At 39.7% G+C, this 20850-nt stretch overlaps 2 protein-coding genes across 2 annotated transcripts; one reads left to right on the forward strand and one right to left on the reverse strand.

The window, feature by feature from the left end:
* Nucleotides 1-7067: 7067 nt before the first annotated feature.
* Nucleotides 7068-9903, forward strand: LOC128616789 (uncharacterized). Its single transcript, XM_053639589.1, has 4 exons — nt 7068-7116; nt 8209-8253; nt 8381-8514; nt 9178-9903. Exons 1-4 carry the CDS (start codon nt 7068-7070, stop codon nt 9901-9903), a joined length of 954 nt encoding a protein of 317 aa, XP_053495564.1.
* Nucleotides 9904-11915: 2012 nt separating this feature from the next.
* Nucleotides 11916-20415, reverse strand: cops6 (COP9 signalosome subunit 6). Its single transcript, XM_053649568.1, has 10 exons — nt 20327-20415; nt 17856-17981; nt 17642-17773; nt 16431-16519; nt 16266-16328; nt 16108-16155; nt 15882-15996; nt 15565-15657; nt 13855-13955; nt 11916-12236 (listed from the first exon to the last, which is right to left on the reverse strand). Exons 1-10 carry the CDS (start codon nt 20391-20393, stop codon nt 12096-12098), a joined length of 975 nt encoding a protein of 324 aa, XP_053505543.1. The 5' UTR covers nt 20394-20415; the 3' UTR covers nt 11916-12095.
* Between the last annotated feature and the right edge of the window lie 435 nt (nt 20416-20850).

Here is a 20850-nt window from a genome sequence, read left to right on the forward strand (position 1 = left end):
TGCTTGTATTTTCTCATTTGTAAGTCGCTTTGGATAAAAGCATCTGCTAAATGAATAAATGTAAATGTAAATGAAGGCAGCCACAGTAAAGTCCTGGAAAAACATCTCAAGCTACCATATCATATCATATCAAACTACTTTTGATTACTTTTGATTCTCATTACTATTGAGCCTGTGCAAATGGAGAGACTGTGTAAAGAATGGCTATAATTCCTAAATAGTTAATGCAATATTTTTGTTAAACCCCTTGAATTAAAGCCGAAAGTCTACAGTTCAATTGCATCTGGTTTCATTTCAAATCCATTGTGGTGGTGTACAGAGGCAAAATTACTAATATTTTGTGACTGTTTGAATACTTATGGACCTGACTGTATAATCACACTATCCGGTGTCACCCAGAAGAGGATGGGTTCCCTTTTGAGTCTGGTTCCTCTCAAGGTTTCTTCCTTGCCACTGTCTCCTAGCTTGCTTATTAGGGATCAAAATCCAATGTATACCCATATTTCTGTAAAACTACAATTGTTAAAAGCACTACACAAATAAATTAGGGTGTGAATTATGTATATATGATGAACAGATGTTTTTTAAATGTGCTTTATAAATTAAAATTTCCTACTTATATTATTAGAGAGTTATCTCATACTCTTGGAGGATAAAACTGGAGGATAAAATGTAAGCCTTTGCCTCTCATTCATACGTGGTGCCTTAAAGTGCACACTGTCAATCTTAACATCACCGGTAAGTGCTGCCTGCTTTGTCATGACTCTGATTTAAGGTGAAACAGTTATGTTTTACACACACATCTGCATATGGTTTCTGTGTGTGTTGCACGTGGCAGGGCAAGGGTTGTGTCTCAAAACTGCACCATACTGTAGTACTGAAGAATATGCATCATAGAGGAAGATTTGGGTCACAGACTGTTGTAAAACTGATGCGTCTATCATGTTCTCTTGCCCAAATCATATATCATCAGTGTAAACACTGTAGGTGCTGTAGTATACAGTATATTGTGCAATTTGGGACACAGCCATCTTCTCCTGCTTTGCACAAGATTGTGTTTCTTCTCAAATCCATGAACATTTGGCACTTCTTGTCATCACTTGCTGCCTAGTTTATTCCAACACCTGATTTAAGGAAAATTGCCTACACACACACACACAAATTCATGTATGAATGTGTATGTGTATGTATGTGTGTGTGTGTGTGTGTATGTATGTAGGTGTGTATGTGTATGTGTGTGTGTATGTATGTGTGTATGTGTATGTATATGTATGTGGGTGTGTGTGTATGTGTGAGTATGTATGTGTGTGTGTGTGTGTGTGTGTATGTGTGTACATGTACGTCTGTGTGTGTATGTATGTGTGTGTGTGTACATGTACGTCTGTATGTATGTATGTGTGTGTTTGTGTGTGTATGTGTGTGTGTTTGTGTGTACATGTACGTCTGTGTGTATGTATGTGTGTGTATGTGTGTGTGTGTGTGTGTGTGTGTACATGTACATCTGTATGTGTGTGTATGTGTGTGTATGTGTATGTATGTATGTATGTATGTGTGTGTGTGTGTGTGTGTGTGTATGTGTGTATATGTACAGCTGTGTGTGTATGTCTGTGTATGTATGTATGTATGTATGTGTGTGTATGTGTATGTGTGTGTTTGTATGTATGTATGTGTGTATATGTGTGTACATGTACATCTGTGTGTGCATGTGTATGTGTGTGTATCTATGTATGTATGTGTGTGTATGTGTGTATCTATGTATGTATGTGTGTACATGTATGTCTGTGTGTATGTGTATGTGTGTGTATGTACATTTGCAATCAAAATTATTCAACCCCCATTGCAAATGATGTTTATTGTCAAAATTTACAGTCTTTCAGCTGTTTGAAATGAACAAATCAAACAAAAACAACGAATGGTTCAAGTGGTTTCCCCAAATTCAACTGAAAATGCAACTTATAAAGATTTCTCCAGTTTCAAAATTATTCAACTCCTTCATGGCAAGCAGCTTTAGTACTCAGTAGAGAACCCTTTTGCTGTTATAACCTGCTGCAAACGAGATGCATAGCTTCTGGCAGCGTTTCTGAAGAATCTTAGCCCATTCCTCATGAGCAATGGCCAGTTCAGAAATATTCTTGGGTTTGGGTGCTGCAAATGTCTTCTTCAAATCCCTCCAGAAATCTGTGGGGTTCAAGACTGTGATGGCCCTGTAGAATCTTCCAGAACTTCTTCTGCAACCAAGCCTTGGTGGAATTTGAGGTATGCTTGGGATCATTGTCCTGTTGGAAGGTCCAATGACACCCAAGCTTCAGCTTCCTAACAGACATGACATTTTCTCCTAGGATTTCCTGATACTTCAATGAATCCATCTTGCCTTCCACACACTGCAGGTTTCCAGTGCCAGAGGATGCAAAGCAGCCCCAGAGCATCACCAAGCCACCACCATGCTTGACTGTGGACAGAGTGTCCTTTCTTCATTCTTCTTCCTCTAGACATACCGCTGATCCATCGTGCCGAAAAGTTCCAGTTTTGTTTCATCACTCCACAGAACAGAATCACAAAACTTCTGTGGCTTATTTATATGATTTTGAGACGACTTTACTTGTGCTTTTGGGCCAGTACTGGTGTACGTCTTGGAGTTCTGGCATGGAAACCTTCTGTGTTTGTGTGTGTGTGCGTGTGTGTGTATATACAGTGAGGGAAAAAAGTATTTGATCCCCTGCTGATTTTGTATGTTTACCCACTGACAAAGAAATGATCAGTCTATAACTTTAATGGTAGATTTATTTGAACAGTGAGAGACAGAATAACAACAAAAAAATCCAGAAAAACGCACATCAAAAATGTTATAAATTGATTTGCATTTTAATGAGGGAAATAAGTATTTGACCCCTCTGCAAAACATGACTTAGTACTTGGTTTAAAAACCCTTGTTGGCAATCACAGAGGTCAGACGTTTCTTGTAGTTGGCCACCAGGTTTGCACACATCTCAGGAGGGATTTTGTCCCACTCCTCTTTGCAGATCTTCTCCAAGTCATTAAGGTTTCGAGGCTGACGTTTGGCAACTCGAACCTTCAGCTCTCTCCACAGATTTTCTATGGGATTAAGGTCTGAAGACTGCCTAGGTCACTCCAGGACCTTAATGTGCTTCTTCTTGAGCCACTCCTTTGTTGCCTTGGCCATGTGTTTTGGGTCATTGTCATGCTGGAATACCCATCCACGACCCATTTTCAATGCCCTGTCTGAGGGAAGGAGGTTTTCACCCAAGATTTGACGGTACATGGCCCCGTCCATCGTCCCTTTGATGCGGTGAAGTTGTCCTGTCCCCTTAGAAGAAAAAAACCCCCAAAGCATAATGTTTCCACCTCCATGTTTGACGGTGGGGATGGTGTTCCAGGGGTCATAGGCAGCATTCCTCCTCCTCCAAACACGGCGAGTTGAGTTGATGCCAAAGAGCTCCATTTTGGTCTCATCTGACCACAACACTTTCACCCAGTTGTCCTCAGAATCATTCAGATGTTCATTGGCAAACTTCAGACGGGCATGTATATGTGTTTTCTTGAGCAGCGGACCTTGCGCGCGCTGCAGGATTTCAGTCCTTCACGGCGTAGTGTGTTACCAATTGTTTTCTTGGTGACTATGGTCCCAGCTGCCTTGAGATCATTGACAAGATCCTCCCGTGTAGTTCTGGGCTGATTCCTCACTGTTCTCATGATCAATGCAACTCCACGAGGTGAGATCTTGCATGGAGCCCCAGGCCGAGGGAGATTGACAGTTCTTTTGTGCTTCTTCAATTTGCGAATAATCGCACCAACTGTTGTCCCCTTCTCACCAAGCTGCTTTGCAATGGTCTTGTAGCCCATTCCAGACTTGTGTAGGTCTACAGTCTTGTCCCTGACATCCTTGGAGAGCTCTTTGGTCTTGGCCATGGAGGAGAGTTTGGAATATGACTGATTGATTGCTTCTGTGGACAGGTGTCTTTTATACAGGTAACAAACTGATATTAAGAGCACTCCCTTTAAGAATGTGCTCCTAATCTCAGCTCGTTACCTGTATAAAAGACACCTGGGAGCCAGAAATCTTTCTGATTGAGAGGGGGTCAAATACTTTTTTCCCTCATTAAAATGCAAATTAATTTATAAAATTTTTGACATGCGCTTTTCTGGATTTTTTTGTTGTTATTCTGTCTCTCACTGTTCAAATACAACTACCATTAAAATTATAGACTGATCATTTCTTTGTCAGTGGGCAAACGTACAAAATCAGCAGGGGATCAAATACTTTTTTCCCTCACTGTATATATATATATATATATATATATATATATATATATATATATATATGTGTGTGTGTGTGTGTGTGTGTGTGTGTGTGTATGTATGTATGTGTGTGTAATTACAGCTAATTTCCTTATAAAACTGCACTAATTGTACCGTAGATTAATATTTTAATTTTTTTGTCACACCAAATATTGACTTTGTTTCATTTATTACTGTTTACGGATCTTTATAGTATTTTTTTTTATGTATAAACATTTAATTTCATTATTTTGAAGGCATCTTTGCTCTACAGCATTTCTTTGCATGTGCCTAAAACTTTTGCACAGTACTGTATATGTGTGTGTGTGTGTGTGTGTGTGTGTTTTTATCTCACTACACCCCTGCTCTGCGGGGCATAAATCATCAGTAGTGATAGTTACAATCCTGTTAAAGTGTGTTTTTAACACATCCGGAATGTGGAGCGTTTTTATAACGTCGCCTTCCAACATCTGGTATTGACACAACGTTTCATTTTGTGTGTGTGTGTGTATGTGTGTTGGTTCTGTGTTCAAAACACTGTCAGTTTTACAGGGCCGGACAGACATACTAATCACTACACACAAGTTAAAATTATGGCACCGGCCATCATTTTTCATTTTTTTGGGTCTATGCAGTAGCCGTGTGCTCTAATGAGTGTGTGTGTGTGTACGTGTACCCTGCAGCTAGCCTGTTTTACTGTGCAGAAAGTGCTGAGTGCAGGTTTTCCTTCACACTTTTATTAGAGCGCCACAGGGGAGGAAAGAGGTGGAGCAGTGGTTGGGGTGGGGCAGTGGTGGGCGTGGTTCTATCGAACAAACAAGCCAATCATGTATCTGTCCTGCATGAGTGACAGGCAGGGCAGTATTTAACACACCTGAGCATGATGTTGGGTAGGAAAAGTGGACCCGTGTGCAAGGTGAGTTTACACTACATCTATAGGCTATGTATAAGAATATATATGATTATATAGTGGCATGCACAAGGGCAGAGTTTCAGTTGTTGTTGGACATTATTAATGGTCTAAAATCATGTAAACAATTGTTCAGATATGATATTGGTGATCGGAAATTAATTTGCGTAACTTTTTTTTGTTGCAAGCATTAACACCAGACCTAGTTTAAATAATTACAGGCTGCCTGTGACTCCTTAAACGAGAGCTCTTACAAATGAAAATAAATTAATAACCATGAATTAATGTTTTTATATTACTATGCTGGAACTTTTTTTTTTTTTTTTAACACTTTAATGTTGTCTTCTATGAAATATTTAGCTATTCAGTAGGTTTTCTTGCTGCAATAAACATAGTGTTTTTCTATTTGTATGCCATCATTGCAAATGAAATCTTAAATTACATTTGAAACACTATTAACTTTAATTTGAGGATACCTAGGGTTAGGGTTAGGGTTTGGGTTAACCCTAAACCTAGGGTGAGGATACATCTATAATCTGTTTCTCATCTCTCACTCATGTCCTTCTCTTTCTTGCCTCATTCCTTCTTCACCATTTCACTTTACCTCGTCTCTGTCCCTGAATTCCATGTTTTAATAAAGAAAAGTTCATTTGAATAGAGCTTTACTTCTTCGTAATGGAGTTTTTTTCAATTTCTTTTTACTTTTTTTTTTCAGAGCCCTTAATAAGGTGTATTAATAGAAACTTCTAACATTATTATTATTATTATTATTATTATTATTATTATTATTATTATTATTATTATTATTTAAAAAGCTTTTTTAGCTTTTTTTCAGTTTTCTGTAGAAATTTCTTCAATACTGTGTAACAATACCAAAATTAGAAATGTACATCTAAAAATAATTACTTGTGTACAGAAACAGCAGCTTGCTAGAAATATAAAAACATCTGGCCAAAACCTTGGCATAAGATTCTTTGATTGTCTTGATATTTGTATATAAACTACATTTCTTATGTACCAAGCTATCATTCGAACCAAGGTCGGACTCATTCTAAAATATGTACAAGTTCATATTTTGTTGTATGTTATAAATTGGAAACATCATGCCAAAATAAACGTTTGTTCTTGACAGAGGAGGAAAAAAATGCACTGGGTTTCTGTATCGTTTCATTTTTCATAGCCCCTTTGTAAATTTACAGATGCAGTCAAACTGTTCCTTCCTTCCAGCTATAGTTATAGGTTTTACACACACACACACACACACACACACACACACACACACACACACACACACACTCTCACTCTATATAGGTTCCTCTACCTCTACCTCTTGAAGGTACTTAAGACTTCTTTGGTGAGACGAATCAAAGAACTAGTTAAAAGGAAACCTTTTGTTTTTGGAGTGCTGGTTCTGCACAGCAGCTTTTTATCAAAATACATCCAGCAAATAACACATCCTTGGGCTTGTACCAGTAGGTCAGTTTAGAAAATACAAGCATTTATGCTATTAAAAAAAGGAGTGCTATTATTTCTGATATATTATCTAAGGCATAGGGGCTCAGATGCATGCACATCCACTTGCATGCATGCCATTGAATAACGTAATAATAATAGCATTATATACCCAAATATCCTCACAAGGCAAGGAATATGTGATAGTTTTGGCATTGTAGATGTTTATTTATTTATATAAAAAACTAAAAGAGCCAAAAGATTTCTTTTATTTATTGAAGTTAAGGTTGCGGTCAGCTTCAGGCATAGGCATAGCATTAATTATCTGCATTAATAAATATATCAATAGAAGGTCCTCACAATGATGATAAGTAAGACAATCATTTGTGTATGTGTCCACACAGCCAACATGGTCCTGAGGCTCCTTTGTGTGTTGTGTTGCATCGTGCTGCTGCCACGTGAGTATCAATTACACTTGTTCATAAGATTTGGATTGAACCCCTTCAATTTAAAATAAATAATTAAAACTAAGAACTGTAATGACGCAAAAAGAAAAGAATCAATTTGTTAATAGTAGGTTGTGATTCACCCAATTTAATAAAATAAAAGGTTTACAGCTGTTCTAGCTTTTCTTCGTGGAACCCCGGGGGTCTCTGGATGCCATTTTGTGAATCACTGGTGTAAGGACTTTGCAATTCGGATAAGAAAGTAGGGTTGTCGTGTTGACATTATTTACAGTCAGAGTACGCAATTTGCAATGTGGTCTTAATTCACGGCCTAATATGGTCAACATGGTTGCACATTTTTACTTGTATTTTTCAGCAGACATCTTGATGTAGCCAATATTGTCTCAGACTGGAGAAGGCGTGTCTCTGAGTTCGTATATAAAAATAAGAGCAGCTCTAAGTGAGTGTGCCTTAAAGTCCATAGGTGGAAGATTGTTTCTTATAGGAATGAATTTTTTTTCAATGCCAGCTAGCTAATGTGAGATGATCTGTTTGTAAATTTTAATCCCCTTTGCTGCCTGTGAGGCAAATTGCAATGAGAACACTAACATGTCCTCCTGTCCCCAAATCGATCTGTCACTCTTGAGAGTTGCTTTATAAGGAGAAGGGGCAGAGCGAAGAAGCATTGTTTTTTTTGTTTTTTTTTTCTGGAATCGGAGCCAATTTCTGGGTCAGAAACAATGCTTACAGAAGCCTGAAATTAAGAAACCAGCAAGACGGCAATGTTGCAAATTATGATTTTTCTAAGCATTTCTTATAAATTAGGTGATTAATGCAGATCTAGAAAGACTGTAATCTGATTAATGAGTTACTCTATAATGTGATTTGTGTGTTAGTGTAACCTGATGTGTTACTGTGACGCGATTGGTGTGTTACTGTTACTTGATTGGCGTGTTTGTGTAACCTGATATGTTACTGTAACATGACTGGTGTGTTACTGTAAACTGATGTGCCACTGTAACATGTTTTATTTGGTACTAATACCTAATGTGTATTATTTTAATGTGATTTGTGTTACTGTAATCTAATTGTTGTGCTATGCAGGATGGTTAGAGGCGAAGTCGCTGCTCAACACCATCAAACCTGAAGGTAAACATCTTTCTTATCAAAGATTCACATGCAAACTGCAGTGTTTTTATACCCTCTTCTCTCACTGAGGTGGCATTCATCCATGTTTCCTTCCTCGTGTTTATCTCTCTTTGAAAATCGGTTACAGTGAATATAGATGCGGCTCAGGCTAACGGTTTTCTTTCACGCACTCGGAGGAACGCCGACCCGCGCTGGCACCGGCAGTATCCTGACTTCCAGTCCTACTATCGCTACTACAGCAGCATCGGCCACACCGAGGGGGTAAACACTGAACACATCCAACATGCACGGCACTGCACAAAACTACACAAAACTACATGTTCTACAAACACACTGCGTACCAATTCCAGTACGCAGTATATTGCAACAGATTGGAAGTTTACAAAAACAGACCACAGCGAGAACTTCAATCCAACAACATTAAAACTTTTTCATGTAAGGATCCCATCAGCTCATAGAGGATCCAGCTCATAAAGTGAATCCACACACAAACAGTGGTAGTTTATCTCAACTGTGGAGACCAAGCGGTTACCTCTGTGTTATAATTACTGTATCACTGGCTGAAATCCTCATCACTCTAACAACCTATTTAATATACTTAAGTTACAACGAGGGGCTGTTATTGGAGTAGCTAAGCACTATGTAGCACCATAAAACAACACAGTTAGCTGCCTAGCCTTACATCAAGAGGTTCCATCGAAGCAGCTAACTAGCTAGCTAGTTTTACTAATTATTAAAAAAAAAAAAAAAAACTAAAATCAGTTGTTGAATAAAATGGAATAACACTGACAGTTTTTTTTTAGATCAACACTGTAAGCTAGATGGGGTCACAGCATTTTGAATTTGTCAGTGGACCAATCAGAGTCAAGGTATAAGATATTAGGACCCATAATGATCTGTGTTTCCTGTATTCTGCCCGCATAGCTGTATGAGATCGACCGGATCCGAATGCTGTATCAGCAGATGAGACACCTGGAGCAGGTATATGGTCCTGATGCTGCCAACTTCCAGAACAAGCTTGGCGTTCCAATGCTGGCCAGGTGTGACCCGTCCAAAGACAAACACTGCAAACTGCCCCATCCTCCCGCTTCTGTAAAAGGTCCTGCTCCTCCTCCTGTCCCTAAGCAAACCCCTGCCCCACCCCCTGCTCTAGTAAAAGGCCCCTCCCCATTGGTTCCCTCCCAGGCTGATGTTATTTACCTGTGTAATGCCAAAGATCCTCTCTGTAAGCCTCACATTGTGTACCTGCCCTCGGGGGCGGTGCCTGTGCTCTGTGACCCCCGATACCATCCCAGCTGTAAGCTGGAAGGCCCACCTCCTCCTCCACCTGCCTCGGTCAAAGGCCCCGCCCCTGCCCCACCTCCTGCACCTGTAATCCATAAAGGAATGGAGTATGATTGTGACCCCTACTGGGACCCCGACTGTCTGATTGACAAACCTCCCCGCCCTATGAAGGGTAAAACTCTGCCCCTTCCACCTGTGCCTGAGCCTGAAGAGGAAGAAGAGGAGGAGGAGGAGACACCAGCGCCACCTGCTCCCATTGCTAAGAAACCCGCCTACCCATACTACGGTTCTCCCTATCAATATGATGTCCACTCAGAGCTGTACAATTCTGCTCGCTATTCTTACCCTTCCCCCAACACCAAATAAATAAACATGTAATCAGGAGGTAGTTATGCCGAGGTTATACTTGCTTTTAATTATGTGTACGAAAGAAGGATGCTGCATGTATTCTGTGTTCATTCAGTGCATCGATATCACACGTCCAAAAATTAAAAAAGTAACATAAAGGGCAAGGACAGTATGTGAAGCAATATTATGAACACCACCGAGAAATATACTCTCCAGTGTCTTTCCAACTTAACATAATAACCCATCTATATTGGCCGATGTTTCAGCCATTTTCTCAAGATTAAGGCATTAATAGATGTGGTCACCTCAACTCCTGCCAACTTCACTGTTTACATTGTGCAGAAGGATGTTGGTGACGTACTGTACATATGTCTCAGCTTTGACCTGCCTCCTGGTGGACAAACCATTTCATCCTCCAGTCTGCCTAGCTTCCACATAGTCACACGTCAAGTATAACCCCGGCCTTGAACCTTCACGATACAAACACAACACTAGATCTCCTCAATCGACACACATACAGAGTTTGCCATCGTTTTTCATTTTCACTAATACTGACTTAACATGTTTGTTTAGTGTGTATGTTACACATCCATGGGAAATTAAACCTAATTAAAATACATGTGCTGTTTCTTGTGTTGTGTTCTGTAACAGTGTGTGTGAGAGACGTGGCGGTGTCCTGTAGTGTGTGTCGCTGCAGGTTGTCCTGCTCATTAGTGTGTGTATGTAAAGGCTGGGTTAATAATGGTAGTATCCTGCAGCGTGTGTTTATTAGTGCTAAAAAAGCAGCTGCTTCCTGTAAATTTTTTCCACTGATCCCTTACACACACACTGCAGGACTCTTGGGGTATAAAGATAGAAGTCACTGCCACGTCTCTCTTGCTCTCTCAGACAAACGCTCACACTCGGTGCACAGACACTAATGAGCACCATACCTGCTGTGATAAAACACACAACTCCCCCCCCCCAGTCAGTGCTCTTTATGGAACCAATGTTCCCTTCATACCATAAAATAAACACAACCATAGAGAATCTTACACGTTCTGGCTTTGAGACCATGTCTCAGACTCCACTGATTTCACATAGACGATTACACCTATGAGCTATAACATTAAAACCACCTGCCTAATATTGTGTAGGTCCCCTTTGTCGCTGGTTCACTGGTTAGTCCTTGGACCACACAGTCCTTGGACCACTTTTGGCAGGTACTACCCAGTGCATATTGGGAATCTCCGTTTTAGAGATGCTCTACCCCAGTCGTCTAACCGTCACAATTTATCCCTTGTCAAAGTCGCTCAGATTCTTACTCTTGCCCATTTTCCTGCTTCCAACTCATCAACTTCAAGCACTGACTGTTCACTTCCTGCCTAATATATACCACCCAACGTATAAAATCTACAGCAGTACAGCATTTCTGCCTGTTCCAGGCCACTACAACTACACTACCTTGATATCCAGCTATCCATTTCCTATCCCTCTTATCCTAAACAGGGTTGCAGGGGAACCTGGAGCTTATCCCAGGGAACTCTGAGCACAGGGCCCGGTACACCTGGGACAGAGTGCAAACATATCGCAGGGGACAACTGCACACATTCACACACTACGCATAATTTGGAAATGCCAATCAGCCTACAACACACGTATTTGGACTGGGGAGGAAAACCCGAGTACCGAGAGTAAACCCCTGAAGCACAGGGTGCGAACCCCCAACCCTGGAGGTGCGAGGCAAAGGTCCTAAGCACTAAGCCACTGTGCCCCCCTTAACAAGCATTCACGTAATCAAACATGGTTTTGTTTGATTATAGTTGACTCTTTAAAACGATTCATGCAATTAATCTGTGTATACATTATCTGCCTGCTGCACTCATGACAAGACACTAACATTAACACTAATACTTGTGTAAACAGATTTTCTACACAGTGTGGAAAGCAAACAGAACCAGAATTCACTTGGTTTGCTGAAAATCAGTTCCAGTTTGATAAGTCGTGTGCGCTTGGGTGTTGCATCAAGAAAATACAATATTTCTCAAAAATCAGAAATCACATTTATTAACAGAACACACACTATAGAGCAGAATACATCAGTGTGTGTGAGGAGGTGGTGGTGGTGGTGGTGGTGGAGTTGGTGGAGTTGAGGTTGTATTATTATATAACAGAACAGAACTAACTTTACACAATCCCCTATATGAAACCTGTTTGTGCAAGTGCGTGTGTTAGAAGAAGAGTCCCCTCATGCGCCGGCCGATCCCCTGTCTGTCGTACAACACGTTGAACTTGTTGATGAACTGGTTCATGCTGTTGCAGGTTTTGGTGATGGTGCCAAGATACGCCATGAGACCCACGTCGTTACATTGCTGCGTGCACACACACACACACGCACACACACACACACACACACACCCCCACACACATCACATAAACACACACACACACACACACACCCACATAGACACACACATATACATATACACACACACACACACACACCCCCACATAGACACACACACCACATAAACACACACATGTATACAGACACACACACACACACACACATCACATAAACACACACAGATATACACACACACACACACCCACCCATCCACATAGACACACACACATATACACACACACAACCACATAGACACACACACATATACACACACCACATAAACACACACATATATACACACACACGTCACATACACCCACACACATACACATATATACACACACAGATATACACACACACACACCACATAAACACACACACATATATACACACGTCACATACACCCACACACATACACACGCACACCAAACAGACACACACACACCACATAAACACACACAGATATACACACACACACCCCCACATAGACACACACACACATATACACACATACACACACGTCATATACACACACAGATACACACACACACACACCACATAAACACACACATATATACACACACGTCACATACACCCACACACATACACACGCACACCACACAGACACACACCCACCCCCACATAGACACACACACATATACACACACACACAGATATACACACACACAGATATACACACACACACAGATATATACACACGCACACACACCCCCACATAGACACACACACATATACACACACACACACAGATATACACACACACACAGATATATACACACGCACACACACCCCCACATAGACACACACACATATACATATACACACACATCACATAAACACACACAGATATACACACGCACACCACACAGACACACACACACCACATAAACACACAGATATACACACACACACACCCCCCACACACACACACACACACCCCCACATAGACACACACACACATATACACACACCCACCCACATAGACACACACACACACATACACACATCACATAAACACACACAGATATACACACACACACATCACATAAACACACACAGATATACACACACACACATCACATAAACACACACAGATATACACACACCCCCCCACCCATCCACACAGACACACACACAGAGTATATAGTGTGAACAGTTGTCAGTCCATCTACTAGTTTAAATTAGGGAGCAATTATTATTAAAGAGAACTACATAATCTAGGACGGATTAAAAACACATTATTTAACAAAGTAAAATGTAAGTATTGATATGTTTTTTTGTGTAAGGAGACATTTATTTAACATTTATGGAAGGGGTCTCCAGAATAGGGAGGAAAAAAAAAAAGTCAGCATCTGGACAGTAACAGTAACTCCACGTTGCTGTAACAGTATGCCCCCAAGAGTTTTCCTCCTTACATCACAACAGTATTGTGTGGATTGGGACGGTCCCATACAACAGCGAATAAGAACCCCCCCTACCCCCCACCATGTCAACATGATTATACACTCATTTGTCAGTAGATGTGGCTCTGGATGGCAGATGTATGTGTGCACGAGACTCACGTCGTAGAAGTCGGTCTTAAACTTGAGTGTACTCAGTACAGGTAGCCGGTGACAGAGAGCGTTCGCCTCACGCAGGATCTCGTGGTTAAATGGAACTTCACCTACACACCCGGACGAACAAGTTCAGTCTGAGAACTGCAGTGATGAGACTATATACAGTGCCCTCCACTAATATTGGCACTCTTGGTAAATATGAGCAAAGAAGGCTGTGAAAAATTATCTTTATTGTTGAACCTTTTGATATTTTGCTCAAAAAATTCACAAAAATACTCTGCTCTCATGGATATCAAACAATTGCAAACAAAACACAGGTTTGTCCAAAAAAATAAAATAAAAAAATTGTTAAATATAGGTGTGTAATAATTATTGGCACCCTTTACACACACATACTTCAATACTTCAATACTTGTAAAATAAATGTGCTACCTCCCTTTACCAAGATAACAGCTCTGAGTCTTCTCCTATAATGCCTGATAGGTTGGAGAATACATGGCAAGGGATCTGAGACCATTCCTCCATACAGAATCTCTCCACATCCTTCAAATTTTGAGGTCCACACTGGTGGACTCTCCTCTTCAGTTCACCCCACAGGTTTTCTATGGGTTTTAAGTCAGGGGATTGGGATGGCCATAGAAGGACCTGGATTTTGTGGTCGGTAAACCATTTTTGTGTTGATTTTGATGTATGTTTTGGATCATTGTCCTGCTGGAAGATACAACCATGTGCCATTTTAAGCTTTCTGGCAGAGGCAGTCAGACTTTCAAAACATTAAAGAGCCACCACCATATTTAACCGTGGGCATGGGGTACTTTTCCATATGGCTACCTCTCTGTGTGCACCAAAACCACCTCTGGTGTTTATTGCCAAAAAGCTCTATTTTGATTTCATCAGACCATAGAACCCGATCCCATTTGAAGTTCCAGTAGTGTCTGGCAAACTGAGGACCCTTGAGTTTGTTTTTGGATGAGAGTAGAGGCTTTTTTTCTTGAAACTCTTCCAAACAACTTGTGGTGGTGTAGGTGACTTCGGATTGTAGTTTTGGAGACTTTCTGACCCCAAGATACAACTAACTTCTGCAATTCTCCAGCTGTGATCCTTGGAGATTTTTTGGCCACTTGAACCAACCTCTTCACAGTGTGTTGAGACAATATAGACACACGTCCAATTCCAGGTTGATTCATAACATTTCCAGTTGACTGGAACTTATTAATTATTGTCCTGATGGTGGAAATGGGCATTTTCAATGCTTGTGCCATTTTCATATAGCCACTTTCCATTTTGTGAAGCTCAACAACCTTTTGGCCCACATCACAGCTATATTCCTTGGTCTTACCCATTGGTATGAATGACTAAGGGAATTTGGGCCATGTGTTACCTCATATTTATACCCCTGTGAAACAGGAAGTCATGGTTGAACAATTTCCTGTTCCTAGTCACCAAGGTATACTAAAAAAATTTAAATATCAATGATAATATACTTCAAATATATTTTTCTCATATGAATTCATAGGAGTCATAATTGTGGCACACACATTTAACAAAAAAATTTTTTTTTTTTGGTGAAAGAGTATTTTTGTGAATTTTCTAAACAAAAGATCAAACAGTTAAACAATAAAGACAGCTTTTCACAGCCTTCTTTGCTCATATTTACCAAGGGTGCCAATATTAGTGGAGGGCACTGTAGTAGCGCGTCATGTGATGGTGTCTCACCGGCCTCCACTGCTTTCACATACTCCAGTATCAGTTTCACTCGACTGTGCAGCATCTTAATGGCACTGTGCTGAGCTATGAGGTGTTCAGCAACTGAGAAAGATGGAGAGAGTGGGAGAGGTTTAGTACTACTAATAGTAGTTTGATTCAATTTGAATAATTATAATTTACATGTATTTATAGAACAACAATCACAGTCTAGACTTGAAAAAACTTTGTCCAACATCTATTACGCTGGCATCAGATGGCATCGTTTTCCCCTGTAAAAATTTCCAGATACAGTTTAAGTCATTTATCGTTGCACCCCTCGGTGTTACCTGTGGAATTTTCTCCTGTTCCTGTCGACGTCATGCGCGCTACGTGATCCACTCCGATCCGCTCGGCCTCCTCTGTCGCCAAAGTGTATGGCAGCTCTGCAAACAACATGGTCGCCTAGCAACAACAAAACTCCACAATTAGATACAGCACAAAAACAAACCCCGACAACACAGCCATCATCATTATCTTCATCATCATCAACTTCTTCATGACTGTCATCCTCACCTCCCCATTAATAATGTCGATCACGGACTCGTACACACTCACGGGCAACTGCAGAGAAGGCGAGAGTGAATTTATGAGCGCGCACATTAGGTAGTGTACAGTAACACACTGTCTTTAGCGAGTGAGAGTGTTTATGCGTATGTGAGTGCGTTTCTTACGTCTGTGTGTTTAGTCATTGGGTTGAGCTTCAGGAAGAGCGGGCTCTCAATGATCTCACACACCTGCAAAACACACACACAGACACATTAAGCCTTTTTCATTGGAACACAGCAGCTATTATATTGATTTACATACTCATAAAAGCACACTCCAGCTCCACCCACCTGCTTATGAATATGGATATCTGATTGATCAGGAAGGCCACCGGTTGTGTACCAGCCAAGGAACTCCATGTCCTTAAACACCTGCTTGACTAAAACAAACACACAATGAGAAGACCTTTCTAAAGCTTACGTTTTGTTCGAATTGTGCAGGACCGTATTATTGATTGCTCTTCCTAGGTTCTCTTACTCTCACTGAGCCTGCTTTCTCTTGCGAAGTTAGCTTATAATGGATGTTTGCATTCACTTGCTAGATGTTGCCTCACCCATTTGAGATAGAAATTGGAGAAATTCCAGTGAAATTATTAGAAATCTGTATTGGTGGTGCAGCGGACAGTGACCATGTGTACATGCACATCAAATTCTGTTTATATTCAGAGTGCAACCGTATTCTCAATACAATGGTTATATGCGTACAGGCATCAGAATATTCCCGTATACGGGATCTACACGTGCGTTTTTCCTTTCCCGCTGTTATTTCCCGGAAGATTCAAGATGATGCCGTTGCTACCCACGATTCTGTGCGGACTGAGCAAGCACGTATATAGTAAAATATAGGTGTATATAGTAAAACAGGCATATTCCAGGGGTGGGAATCAGAATATTGTGTTGGTCTGAACAGTGTAATCAGATAGCAGTGTTTACATGATTAATATCGGAATACTGATGTGCATGTAAACGTAGGCAGTGTTGTCGTCTCACAGCTATAAGGTCCCTGCTTTCATCTTTATTTTAGGTTGCTGTCTGTATAGAGTTGTGAATGTTTTTCCGTGTCCATGTGGGATTCCTTCAAGTCCTCCGATTTCCTTCCTGAGTGTCAATGAGTGTGTGAATGAGTGTGTGCGCATGTGGGATAAAGGGCTTACGGTGGATGAATGGATGAATAATTGTAAAGTCACAATTATTCAAAAAAATTATTATTATTTTTGTTTTACATACTTTGGCATGTTTCACAGGGCAATCAGGAATTTTTGTTCTCTGCTGCTCAGAAATGATCTAAAATAAACATCATTGTAATATATCCTTTTTTCAGTGTCAATCGATCAAGAAGCAATTTTACAGCCTGAAGTAGTTTTCATTTAAAGTGAGACCTGAAATGAAATTTTACTGAGTACTGTTATCTCTCTCTCTCTGTCTTATCATCTTCATTTCTGACTGCCAAATCAAAGTAAAAAAGTTTCACAAATTCCACACTAAAGTGTGTGTGTACTTACACTGCTCCTCCTTTGTGTAGTAATACTCCTTGTCAATTTGAATTCGGTCCTCCGCTGTGTGGAAGAGCAGCTCAAACGAGTTCATCACCTCGATGTTGCGGCCTTCTTGCTTCCCGATCAAAGCACCGATCACTGCCACACACACACACACCTGTTACACAATGTCCAACACATTATTACAGCTCTCAACTTCAAATACCTCTCTCTTTCTAACCTTGTATTATTCGTCCCTCTTGTGATCGTAGTCTGATCCAGTGGTCTGAGATGTTCAAGATCACGAGAGGATGAAGTGCCACGGATACACTGCCGGTGACGCCAGACGCCATCACGCTGGGGCTCGCTGTGCACCACACACACAGACACACACACAACCCACAATATCTTAACTGCATCCACAGCTCATATTAGATTAAATGACAGATAACATATATACATACATATATACACACACACACACACACACATATACATATATATATACACATATATATACATATATATATACATATATATACACATATATATATATATATATATATATACATATATACATATATATACACATATATATATATATATATATATATACATATATATATATATATATATATATATATATATATATATATATATATATATATATGTATATGTGTGTGTGTGTATATATGTATGTATATATATATATATATATACATACATATATATATACATATATATATATACACACACACATACATATATATATATATACACACACACATATATACACATATATATATATATATATATATATATATATATAAATAAAATATAACTACACGACGCAAGATGTGTAAAAACAGCTGATACATGATATACACATAAATATAACATATAAACAGTACATAATAAATATGATGGCACAGATTTGATCAGTGGCACTTGAAGGTGATAAACTGTGCTGGACGAAAGTGTGTATTGGGTTCTGTTATTTTGTTTATTAAAGGATATGGCGTTCAAGCTTCTGCACTCAAAGGAAGTGGGACGTTAATAAGAACCATGTTTAGCTTATAAACACAGCCTGTATTGCTTTTATATGCAGACAGCAGGATTATATCTAACTGGAATAAAGTTGGTTTGACATTGGACATTCGCGTATATGTGGAAATTAAGGGACCGTCTCTGAAGTTACATACGACAATGTTAAACACATTTCTAACTTCAACAGCATTTGAAAGGAATGACTTACAGTTACAAAACCAACTGTAAAGTGTTCATCTAGGTGTCAGGTATGATGCACACCTTTTAGATTTTTGATATTTATTAAAATGAGCTATTATATCACATTTAAATTATACATGAATTTCACTGCAGAATGGGTCCATACACAAAATATACCATAATTTAAAGCTCAATAGCATTTGAAGGGAATGACGTAAATGGCGCACTTATATAGCGCTTTTATCCAAAGCGCTTTACACTGTGTCTCATTCACCCATTCACACACACCAATGGTAGCAGAGCTGCCATGCAAGGCGCTAACTTGCCATCGGGAGCAATTTGGGGTTCAGTGTCTTGCCCAAGGACACTCCAGCATGTGGAGTCATGTGGGCCAGGAATCGAACCGCCAACCCTACGATTAGTGGACAACCCGCTCTACCACCTGAGCCACAGCCGCCCCCTACGTACAGTCATATAACCAACTGGAAAGTGTTGATCTAGGTGTCAGGTATGACGCACAACTTTTAGATTTTTGATATTTAATCCTACAATGCATGAACCAAAAAAACCTTCACGAATGCATAAAGGGGGTCAAAATGACCCATACTGGATTTAATGGTTTTCTTCAAAAAATAGATAGTCCTATTAATGAAATATATATATATATATATATATATATATATATATATATATATATTAAATAATGGCTTTAAATAATGGTATATTTTGTGTATGGGCCCATTCTGCAGTGAAATACATGTCTAATTTACATATGATTTAATAGCTTATTTTGATAAATATAAAAAATCTAAAAGGTGTGCATCATACCTGACACCTAGATGAACACTTTACAGTTGGTTATATGACTAAGTCATTCCCTTCAAATGCTACTGGTTAGAAACGTGTTTAACAATGTCGTATGTAACTTTAGAGACGGTCCCTTAATTTCCGCATATCCGCGAATATCAAATGTCAATCCAACTTTATTCCAGTTATATCTAGACATTTCTCTGGTAATTTCTGCTAGTTTTGTTTCCAAATACAGTAAGAAATATGAACGCCTAGATAAAACTAAAACGCCTTTATTCTTCATTTGAGTAAATTTCATGCGTTTAAAACTTTTCAAATGATTTTACTACAATCATTATTAACATTTTATCTTAGCTGATGTCAAAAACAAAATTTGTCTTACACGCTACGGACCAATCACGCCATAGATTTGTACACAGAGGCGGGACAACAACGACAGTCATCCAATCAGACGCAAGCCGACGTCTGCGCTAGCCAATCACAACTAAGCACAGCGTTTCTCCAGAGGCTAACGCTCCTCAGTCAGCTATTTTATTGAGCAGACAGCTCTGATTTTAACACCTCGCTGTGTTTCTTACTCTCACACGTGATTAAAGAAATAAAGCAATACGAATTGCGATGCAGTAACATTATGAAACACGCGTGAGAGCACAACTTTGTGCCAGAAACACTCACCGGCCGCGTCCACTTCCATCCCTCCACCATTACTCGCCGCCATCTTCGCTGTATAATTACTACGCATGCGCAGTATTCAGCGGGCGTTTACGGCGCAGTGATAATGCGCATGCGCAGAGCGCATATGAGTTGCATATTACTTTTCTCAACGCAAGATGGCGGTGTAGCTTATGGTTCCAGTAGATGGACGAATTTTCTGCAATTGCAAATTCACTTTTGAGTTAGCTTTTTCTAATTAGCATTTGAATAAAGTACAAAAAAATAATAAAAATAAACACAAATCTTAAAAATGGTGGAATTTATTTATGTTGTGAGGGAAAATTACTCATTTTTTACTTTGTAATAAGTTTGTTCTTATTCTGTTTCATTCTCATGTGAGGATAATGCCTAAGAAGGCCATTTCATGTCACTGAGATGAGTACAGAATGTTTATCTGCTTGCAGAGACACAAACATGTTCTTCTGTTCAAGGTTCGTCTAAACATCTTCCAAGATCCTAAAACAAAGCCTGTTCGAACTACCTCA

This window comes from Ictalurus furcatus, chromosome 2 (assembly GCF_023375685.1).
Source record: "Ictalurus furcatus strain D&B chromosome 2, Billie_1.0, whole genome shotgun sequence".
NCBI classification, from domain to species: Eukaryota; Metazoa; Chordata; class Actinopteri; order Siluriformes; family Ictaluridae; genus Ictalurus; species Ictalurus furcatus.

Excerpts from the sequence above, each read along its gene's own strand:
- LOC128616789 (XM_053639589.1), top strand. The coding sequence starts at position 7,068 with ATGGTCCTGAGGCTCCTTTGTGTGTTGTGTTGCATCGTGCTGCTGCCA. Across the intron at positions 7,117-8,208 it reads TTGCATCGTGCTGCTGCCAC|GATGGTTAGAGGCGAAGTCG; the intron begins GTGAGTATCAAT and ends TGTGCTATGCAG. Across the intron at positions 8,254-8,380 it reads CAACACCATCAAACCTGAAG|TGAATATAGATGCGGCTCAG; the intron begins GTAAACATCTTT and ends AATCGGTTACAG.
- cops6 (XM_053649568.1), bottom strand. The coding sequence starts at position 20,393 with ATGCGTAGTAATTATACAGCGAAGATGGCGGCGAGTAATGGTGGAGGG. Across the intron at positions 17,982-20,326 it reads GATGGAAGTGGACGCGGCCG|CGAGCCCCAGCGTGATGGCG; the intron begins GTGAGTGTTTCT and ends TGTGGTGCACAG. Across the intron at positions 12,237-13,854 it reads TTAAGACCGACTTCTACGAC|CAATGTAACGACGTGGGTCT; the intron begins GTGAGTCTCGTG and ends GTGTGCACGCAG.